At 47.5% G+C, this 10,000-nt stretch overlaps 1 protein-coding gene across 1 annotated transcript in view; it reads right to left on the reverse strand.

The window, feature by feature from the left end:
• Positions 1-10,000, reverse strand: part of LOC126984574 (uncharacterized) — a 72,894-nt gene that overhangs the window by 29,817 nt on the left and 33,077 nt on the right. The window contains exons 4-7 of the mRNA XM_050838316.1: positions 5,888-6,168; positions 5,482-5,671; positions 4,842-4,963; positions 1-156 (exon numbers count right to left, since the gene is read on the reverse strand). The exon at positions 1-156 is cut by the window's left edge and continues 187 nt beyond it. Coding sequence (XP_050694273.1) covers positions 1-156; positions 4,842-4,963; positions 5,482-5,671; positions 5,888-6,168 — 749 coding nt within the window. The remainder of the gene's footprint in view (positions 157-4,841; positions 4,964-5,481; positions 5,672-5,887; positions 6,169-10,000) is intronic.

Genomic DNA, 10,000 nt, shown 5'->3' on the forward strand with positions numbered 1-10,000 from the left:
TCATCAACGTACTTCTTCCGTGATGTGTTCCGCCCAGACCTCCGCTTGTTGCTGTCGTCCTCCTCCTTGCCTCCGCCGCCGCCTCCGCCCTCCGTCTCCGAGAAGTCTGACTCCGAACCGCGCCTCTTCCGCTTCCGTTTGAGGTTGAGGAGGAGTCTGTGTGGATGAGTGGAGGGTGAGGAGGTGGAGAAAGTGAGTTGGGTGGATGAGTGGGTTGGTCATAGAAGTGATATAATACTCAAGTGGAAGAGTGGATGGTGAGTTGAGGAGATGGGTGAATGAGTGAGTGAGTGTGTGTGTGTGTGTGTGTGTGTGTGTGTGATTCACCACGGCCTGATCACAAGCTGGACTCATCACAGCCAGCAATTAATAGACTCATCGTGAATCTCTGGGTAGCGCTGGAACCTGACCACACACAACACACCCCTCGGTCACCCTTGGGAAAGTTGTAACTATTGAATGTGTGTCTGTGTGTGTGTGTGTGTGTGTGTGTGTGTGTTGAGGTGACGAGTGGACTAGGTGAAGAAAAATGAGGAATAGATGAATAGATGAATGTAAAATAAAAGATGTTAACCGCCCTCTCTCTCTCTCTCTAAGGCGTCTTTTGCTATACATGGAAAAATAATCAGTCCGCAAAATACCCAGTTGACAGTAGCATGGGTTGAATGGAGTCATGCTTCCACCTATCCAAAAATTAATAACATAAATCTGATAGAAATAATGACTCCCGCAAAAATAATCAAGGAAGCTCATATGCAATAATTATCCAAACCAAAACATAAAAACCGTCAGAGGAAAGTTGCAAACCGAAACGGAAATGAAAGGGCAAGTGTGTGTGTGTGTGGGGGGCAGGTCAGGTCAGGTCAGGTCGGGACGAAGGGGGCGGGGGCGGTAATGTCCTCTTGTGGGTCACCTCAGGCGTGGCTTAAGACTGACTCATGCACACCCAACACCAAGACAGTAAAACACATGGGGTCAGGTTGTGGTAAGTGTATTTGGGGTCTTTGTACAAGCTTGGGACGGGAACCACCTCACCGGGAAGGGCCGCTGGTATGGGGTCTGTTTCCTTTGCTTCCTGCCTCCCCGTCAACCCCAGCACTCTTAAGGGGCTGTTACACTGGGCAAAGTTTCCGTGGATCTTCAGTCAAACCACGATTTCCGCTGGCGTGGTTCTCATATTTCCGCGGTTTTCTGACGCGTCCACGATCTTCCAAAGCTACGGTAGATTTCACTGAAGGACGATGGTACTATTCACCATCATCATCATCAGCAATAACAAGAAACAAATGAGAACCACGCTAGCGGAAATCGTGGTTTGACTGAAGATCCATGGAAAGTTTGCCCAGTGTAACAGCCCCTTGACTCATCCATGACGCAATAAACACTACCCCTGTCTTGTCCAGCTGGGAAAGGTTGTCTCTGTCGCTCGTGGGTGAAATACTAAAGACATGTGGGTGCCAGACTAGACTCAGGAAATGTAGTCTTATGAATGTCTGTGAAGGAGGAGGAATAAGCAAACGCAGAATATCATTGACCTAAATCTAAGGAAATGAAGAAAACTGTAGGTTGAAGACTTTAGACATGGGTGCCAGACTAGACTCAGGAAATGTAGTCTTATGAATGTCTGTGAAGGAGGAGGAATAAGCAAACGCAGAATATCATTGACCTAAATCTAAGGAAATGAATAAAAAATGTAGGTTGAAGACTTAAGACATGGGTGCCAGACTAGACCCAGGAAATGTAGTCTTATGAATGTCTGTGAAGGAGGAGGAATAAGCAAAACGCAGAATATCATTGACCTAAATCTAAGGAACTCTAGAAAACTGTAGGTTGAAGACTTAAGACATGGGTGCCAGACTAGACTCAGGAAATCTAGTCTTATGTCTGTGAAGGATGAGAAATAAGCAAATGCAGAATATCATTGACCTACATCTAAGGAAATCAAGGAAACTGTAGGTTGAAGACTTTAGACGTGGGTGCCAGACTAGACTCAGGAAATATAAGGCCATATTACTAAAGATTTCGTCGCTTAAGTTCGCCTATTTGACAAGGCTTTCCTAGGACTTTTGGGCACTTCCAGGAGTAGTTTTTTGACCCTGGTGGTAGTTTGACCCTTCTTCTGTACCCTGCACCTAAAGAAACACTCATTAGAACTCGACTGCCTCCCCTTTGACCTTTAGAAATAGTTGATGGTAGATGCGAAGTGTCTTATAATTCCAACTATAGTCTAATGAATGTGTGAAGAATGAGGAATTAGCAAAACGCAGAGTATCACTGACCTAAATCTATGTAAATCAAGATGTCAACATGTAAAAGATGATGTTGAGGAGGTTTGTTTACAATGACACAACCTCCTCCTTCAACATGTAAAAGATAAGAGATGTTGAGGGTCTGTTTACGGTCACACGCTTAACCTTCTAACGTACAAACACTCCAGGCAGAAAGGTGAATGGCATGTTTGAACTAACCCGCTGGCATTCATAATTCAGCTTTGAGGGTTGGGGTGCTAGTGTGACTGTTTGGTAAAGTTGTCCACAGTAAAGGAGATGGGAGTTCTGTTAGTGTGAGTCTGATAGTTGCCCACAGTATAGGAGATGGGAGTTCCGTGTCTGATAGATGCCCACAGTGAAGGAGATGGGAGTTCTGTTAGTGAGTCTGATAGTTGCCCACAGCGAAGGAGATGGGAGTTCTGTTAGTGAGTCTGATAGTTGCCCACAGCGAAGGAGATGGGAGTTCTGTTAGTGAGTCTGATAGTTGCCCACAGCGAAGGAGATGGGAGTTCTGTTAGTGTGTGTGATAGTTGCCCACAGCGAAGGAGATGGGAGTTCTGTTAGTGTGTGTGATAGATGCCCACAGTGAAAGAGATGGGAGTTCTGTTAGTGTGTGTGATAGTTGCCCACAGCGAAGGAGATGGGAGTTCTGTTAGTGTGTGTGATAGTTGCCCACAGCGAAGGAGATGGGAGTTCTGTTAGTGTGTGTGATAGTTGCCCACAGCGAAGGAGATGGGAGTTCTGTTAGTGTGTGTGATAGTTGCCTGGCGAAGGAGATGGGAGTTCTGTTAGTGTGTGTGATAGATGCCCACAGTGAAAGAGATGGGAGTTCTGTTAGTGTGTGTGATAGTTGCCCACAGCGAAGGAGATGGGAGTTCTGTTAGTGTGTGTGATAGATGCCCACAGTGAAAGAGATGGGAGTTCTGTTAGTGTGTGAGATGGGAGTTCTGTTAGTGTGTGTGATAGTTGCCCACAGCGAAGGAGATGGGAGTTCTGTTAGTGTGTGTGATAGTTGCCCACAGCGAAGGAGATGAGAGTTCTGTTAGTGTGTGTGATAGTTGCCCACAGCGAAGGAGATGAGAGTTCCGTTAGTGTGTGTGATAGTTGCCCACAGCGAAGGAGATGGGAGTTCTGTTAGTGTATGTGATAGTTGCCCACAGTGAAGGAGATGGGAGTTCCGTTAGTGTGTGTGATAGTTGCCCACAGCGAAAGAGATGAGAGTTCCGTTAGTGTGTGTGATAGTTGCCCACAGCGAAAGAGATGAGAGTTCCGTTAGTGTGTGTGATAGTTGCCCACAGTGAAGGAGATGGGAGTTCCGTTAGTGTGTGTGATAGTTGCCCACAGTGAAGGAGATGAGAGTTCCGTTAGTGTGTGTGATAGTTGCCCACAGTGAAGGAGATGGGAGGTCCGTTAGTGTGTGTGATAGTTGCCCACAGCGAAAGAGATGGGAGTTCTAACATGAGAGGTGTCTGGGGAAACTATAACACTATTGCTGCCCAGAAAAAAACATGATATACTGTCCTGCCCTGGTGTTGCGATGGGAGTTATGAGCCATGATGCACAGTGGCTTTCTCGTAAACCCAACATAAGACACATCAGATGGCTCATAGAAGTGGATTGCATGTAGATTTTAAATAGGGGGAGGTGGAGATTGTATAAGCGATGGATGCCAGTCATGGTGTGGGGACATTGTAGTAAGTTTTGTTATTGAAAGATCGGATTTGTATAGTGACAGTTGAGTTGCCTGTCCATTCCTTCTGTTGTTGCTTAGGCCTCTCTCTCTCTCTCTCTCTCTCTCTTGCCCTGACAATCGTACAGTTAACTCCACTCTAACCTTCTCCTCCCCCCACCTCTTCCTCCTCCTCCTTCTTCCCCTTACAGAACCTAATACTCTCCCACCTCCTCCTCCTCCTGCAGTCACTCTCCTCAACCTTGTCCTCCTCCTCCTCCTCTCTTCGCAAACATCTTTTCTTCCTCCCTTAGCTCATCCAACCTAGTCTATTCTCCCTCACACCTCCTCCTCCTCCTCCTCCTCCTGCAGTTACTCTCTTCAACCTCCTCCTCCTCCTTCTTCTTCTCTTTCTTCCTTAGCACACACAACCTAGCCTAGCCTCCCTCCCTCCTCCTTCTCCTCCTCCTCCTCCTCCAACTTAAGCTAACCTGTCTCCTCTTCCTCCACACATAACCTAATCTAAGCTCTCTCCACTTCCTCCTCCTCCTCCTTAACCTAATCCTCTCCTCACTCCTCCATTTCTCTGTTCCTCCTACTTCTCATCCTTGTCTTATTCCTCCTTTCTCCTTCTCCTCCTCCTCCTTTGCACACAACCTAACCTAAGTTCTCTCTCCTCCTCCTCCTCCTCCTTCTCATCCTTGTCTAATGCTATCTTTCTCCTCCTCCTCCTCCTCCTCATCCTTGTCTTATTCCATCTTTCTCCTCCTCCTCCTCCTCCTCCTTGTCTTATCCCATCTTTCTCCTCCTCCTCCTCCTCCTCCTCCTTGTCTTATTCCATCTTTCTCCTCTTCTTCCTCCTTCTCCCGCACTTCCCTCCTCCCTCCCTCTTCCACACTCACTTGGCGGAGGGCTTTCTTCTGGTGGTGGAGCTCTTCACCTTAGGCTTCTTCTCCTTTTTGGCATTGACTGTCACGGGGACGACCGGCGAGGCGGCGAGGGGCAGGCCCGTCGCTGGGTCAACCTGAGGGGGGACCAGAGGGTTAGGTGAGGTTGTTTGGTTGTTAATGTTGTTGAGGGTTTGCTTAGACCTTCCTTAATATTATTACTGTTCAGCATCCAAGGTATGGTCAACACTATTACCATTACCATCAAGAATTCATTATTATTTTGCTATTTTTTTCTTTTGGTATCTCTGACAATGTAATAATGAATAAAATAACGAATATCTGTATAAATATTACCAACAGAAAAATAAATATAGACAAATATGTTAATAAATAAAATATCAGTATAAAATAAGATAAATAAGTACACTTATATATATATATATATATATATATATATATATATATATATATATATATATATATCTATATATATATAACAAAATACACATATCTAGAAATAAAACAAATAAAATAAATTATATAAATAAAATAAGTCAATAAATAAGGAAAATAAATATTTGTTTCTAAGTCTACTAGATAGTACAATGGCCCAACAATCCCTCCTTCCTTGCTGGCACGCAGTGTCCCTCACCTTGGTGGGGTCCAGCGGCGTGCCGGGGGGCGCCACGGAGGGGTCCATGAGGGCCGCCGGCGGCGCCCCCGTGCCGCTGTCCACGGGCAGCAGGCCGCCCTCCCCCGCCGCCGCGGCCGCGGCTGCCGCTGCTGCTGCTGCCGCCGCCGCCGCAACTGCCTTCTTCCCTCGGGGCTTCTTCACCTGGGGGCTGGAGGGAAGGGGGTGAGTGGAGGGTAAGTAGACAGACAGACACAAACTAACAGTCTGATAGGATAGATATGCAACACAGGGCTACAGACAACACAGACAGACATGAGATAAAGAGATAACGTAAAACTCAAGGGACACTGACAGAAACAGATGAGTTAACATACACACACACGCACAAACATGTGTGAACACGTTCCAAACCCCCTGCACCCACCTGGCTCTCTTGGGCTTGCTCTCCTTGGGCTCCTTCGCCTTCTTGGCCTTCTTGGGCTTGGCTTCCTTGGGCGGCTTCTGGGCCTTGGGCGTCTTGTTCTTGGGCGCCCTCTTCTTCCCCTTGGCCGCCCCCTGCTCCTCCTCCCCCACCACCACGCCCCCGGGCACGCCAGGCACGCCCACGCCAGGCACGCCCACGGTCACACCCACGCCGGGCACGTTGACGCCGGGGACGCCCATGCCCACGCCCACCACACCGCCGGCCATGTGCTGCTGGGGGGCCTGGGGGAGAGAGACGGGGGTTAGTAGTAGTAGTAGTAGTAGTAGTAACAGTTGTGGTAATAATAGAAATAGCATTTATTATTATTATTATCATACCTCATACATACCTACAGACAGACAGGCACAGTATAATTTTATGACCCAAGTAAAAAAATAAAAACAAAAAATAATACAAGCAAAAACAAAGCAAAAATCTACTCTTGTGTACTAAATATAGAACCATATGGTGGCCACGTGTGTGTGTGTGTGTGTGTGTGTGTAGCAAGAAATAAAACTTGTCCACACCACACCCACCACCACCAACCACACCAACCACCACCTGTCACCACCACCTGTCCATCACCACATTGCCAGCTAATAATAATAATAATAATAATAATAATAATAATAATAATAATAATAATAATAACAACTTTCCACTAACCCGTCTCATTACCTACTCTGGATAATAAGGAAATGAGTTAATACATAAAATAATACGTGAATAAGGAGTTAATACATAGAGAAAGGGTTTAGGTGTATGTATGAGGTATTAATATGTATAGGAACGTACTGAAGGAATACATAAAATACATGAAATAATACGTGAATATGGAGTTAATACATAGAGAAAGGGTATATGTATAGAAACGTACTGAATGCCTTAAAAAATCTGTTAAGTATATAAGGGTCAGCGAGTATTAACTTTTAGCCTAATAATCATCTTTCAGACCATGCAATTATATATTCTAATTCGTAAAAACACTTAATATATAGATAAAAAACATATATAGTTATTTTACATAAACTTAATTATGATATACGTAAATACTTTGAATATATTAATTGGTTAAATATACTGCAACTTAATATAGATAAGAGTATAATGTATAAATAAACAGATATATGGGTCTTGTAGTAGAGGAAATTCAGATAAAAATAAATACGGAAAAAAATCAGTATTACCAAACCCCACGTGTGACCATAACCCAGAGAGAGAGAGAGAGAGAGAGAGAGAGAGAGTGTGTGCCCCCACCCCCCCCCCATCCCACCCTCTACCCACCGGCTTTCTCTTACAACCAGCAATGGCCGTTCTCCTCCCTTCTTCTTCCCTTCCTCCTCCGTCTCACCCCTTCCCCCTGCCCCTGCCGCCCCTGCCACACCCCCTGCCCATTCATCCCTCCCTGGCGGCGGGCACACACGGCAGGGGCACGCTGGGTAAAGCCAAACCCAGCAACAATGTACATTTCTTAGCCCAAGATGGCAACACTGCCGCCATACCCGCCACCACCACCACCAGCGCCTTGTTGCCATATTTCTGCCTCCCAGCCCGGCGTGAGGGGGATTTCAGGGGTTTCCGGGGTTGGTGAGGGTGGGTTAATGCTTTGGGGTTGGTTTCCAGGTCTTAGTGGTGGTATGGAAGGCGTGGGGAAGGCGTGGGGCGGGAAAAGGCAAGGCGTGGTATGACAATCTGGCATCTGAGGTTAGCGACCACGGATGGAGCGGGAATATGGTGGCTTCTCTCTCATGACAAATTCAGTTATTTTCACTTATTCCCACGCCCCCACGCCTCCGCCCCCCGCCTTAGCCTGCCAGGGGCGTGCGAGGACCCCGTGGCTACCCTGTGTGAGGCGGAGGAGGCGCAGGAGCAAGCCGGAGAGGAGGAAGGAGAGGAAGACTGAAGGCCAGGTGTTTGAGGGGAAGCCAACGGAGAAGCAGCAGCGATGTTGGAGAGGCAAATTTACCGTTTTTTTCGAGGAGGAGGAGGAGGAGGAAGAAGAGGAAGAGGAGGAGGAGAAGGCGGCGGCTCGATTCCTCCTCCTCCTCCGCCTCCTTCCTCCCTCCTCTTCATCTCCATCCCTCCTCCTCCTCCTCCGCCTCCTTCCTCCCTCCTCTTCATCTCCATCCCTCCTTCCTCTCTTCCCCCCTTTCCTCCTCCACCTCCTCCTCCTCCTCTCCCAGCCCATCCCTGTGTTTCATTCAAGGCTCCCCCTCCTCCTCTTCCTCCTCCTCCTCCACCGTGGGAGAGGTCGTGCAAGCATGGGCCAACCTCCTCCTCCTCCTCCTCCCTCTTCCTCCGCCTCCTGTTCTTCTACCTCCTCCTCCTCCTCCTCTTCTTCCGTTCGTAAACCTATTTTTTTTTCATCCACTTCCTCCTCCCCCTCCTCCTCTTTCATCTATTCTTCCTCCTCCCCCTCCTCCTCTTTCATATATTCTTCCTCCTCCTCCTCCTCCTCTTTTCTCTTACTGTTTTCTTTTTTTTCCTCCACATCCTTCTCCTCTTCCTCCTTTCCCTAACCTTCCACCTCCTCCTCTTCTTCTTCTTCCTCCTCATCCCTGACCCACGACACGGCAGGCAACCCTCATCTCTCCTCCTCCTCCTCCTCCTCCTCCAGCACGTGACCTCCACACCTCCCCACACATACGCCGAGAGAGAGAGAGAGAGAGAGAGAGAAAACAATCTAAATTCAACAACAACAACAACAACAAGCGAGACTCATAATTGCTTGGAGGAGGAGGAGGAGGAGGAAGAAGAGGAGGAGGAGGAGGAAACAGGTCGTGAGTTGCCAAGACGGAAATTATATAGAACAAAACAAAACAAAAAAAGATAATAAATAAATAAAACGAGAGAGAGAGAGAGAAGGGAGGTGAGAGGAGTGAGAATGAGGTGGATTAGGAGGTGGAAGAGGAGGAGGAAGACGATACGAGGAGGTGGAGGAGTCATCGCCCTTCCTAAGTAAGAAAAACCCTCCACTTGCCCTCCCTCCAGAAGCCTCCAGAGAGAGAGAGAAGCATTCGAAGCCAAGCCAACGCGCGTATGTGCTTGCGTTCGAGAGAGAGAGAGAGAGAGAGAGAGAGAGAGAGAGAGAGAGAGAGAGAGAGATAAAGGGGGGAGGGTAGGGAGGTAAGGGTTAGGCGTTCCTGCATGCACCCTTTTCCTCCTCCTCCTCCTCCTCTTCTTCCCCTCTCACTCCTTCCTCTTCTTCCTCTTCCTCCCTTCTCTCCCCTTTGCCCTTTCCCTCCCTCACATCCTCCTCCTCTTCCTCCTACACCCCTCATCCTCCTCCTCCTCCCCCCGGCGTGACTCAGCCCCCCTCCCCCCCTCGGTGACGTAACATCAGCCACTCCGTCACCTCATTGTGTTGTTGCTTGTGAGGTGGTGGTGACTGTTACTACTACTACTACTACTACTACTACTACTATTATTACCATTAGTCTCAAGATAAACAAAATGGCGGTGGTCAGTACCTCTTCGGCACTAAAGTTGAAATGTTATGTAAGGCTCCCGGACACACACACACACACACACACACACACACAGATCCACGTGTGTGTACACCTCCACACGCACACATGTAAACCTCCACACACCTCCCCGCCATGTGCACACACACACACACACACACACACACACGTACAGGTCTGTGCGTCCACACACGGCCGTACACATGTAAGTACACACACAGGCGTACACACAGGGACGAAATCATTCATGAGCGTGGACTTACGTACACGTGTACACACATTCCTGCGAGAACTTGCACACACTCACGTCAAACGCACACACGCGGGGATGCACACATGTATACGTCTCCTTTACACACACACACACACACACACACACACACACGAACCAGTTCCTCAGAAAAAAAACACCACCATCCCGTTAACACGACTTGCAGGTGGCGGACACACACACACACACACACACACACACACACACAGAGTAAGTATTCTCGATAAAACACTTATTAAAAAAACAATAATAATAATAATAATAATAATAATAATAATAATAATAACAGGAAACCAAAGAACTATCAGAGCCAAAACCCACAAATTAAAATAAATA

Source organism: Eriocheir sinensis, chromosome 57, assembly GCF_024679095.1.
Source record: "Eriocheir sinensis breed Jianghai 21 chromosome 57, ASM2467909v1, whole genome shotgun sequence".
NCBI lineage: Eukaryota > Metazoa > Arthropoda > Malacostraca > Decapoda > Varunidae > Eriocheir > Eriocheir sinensis.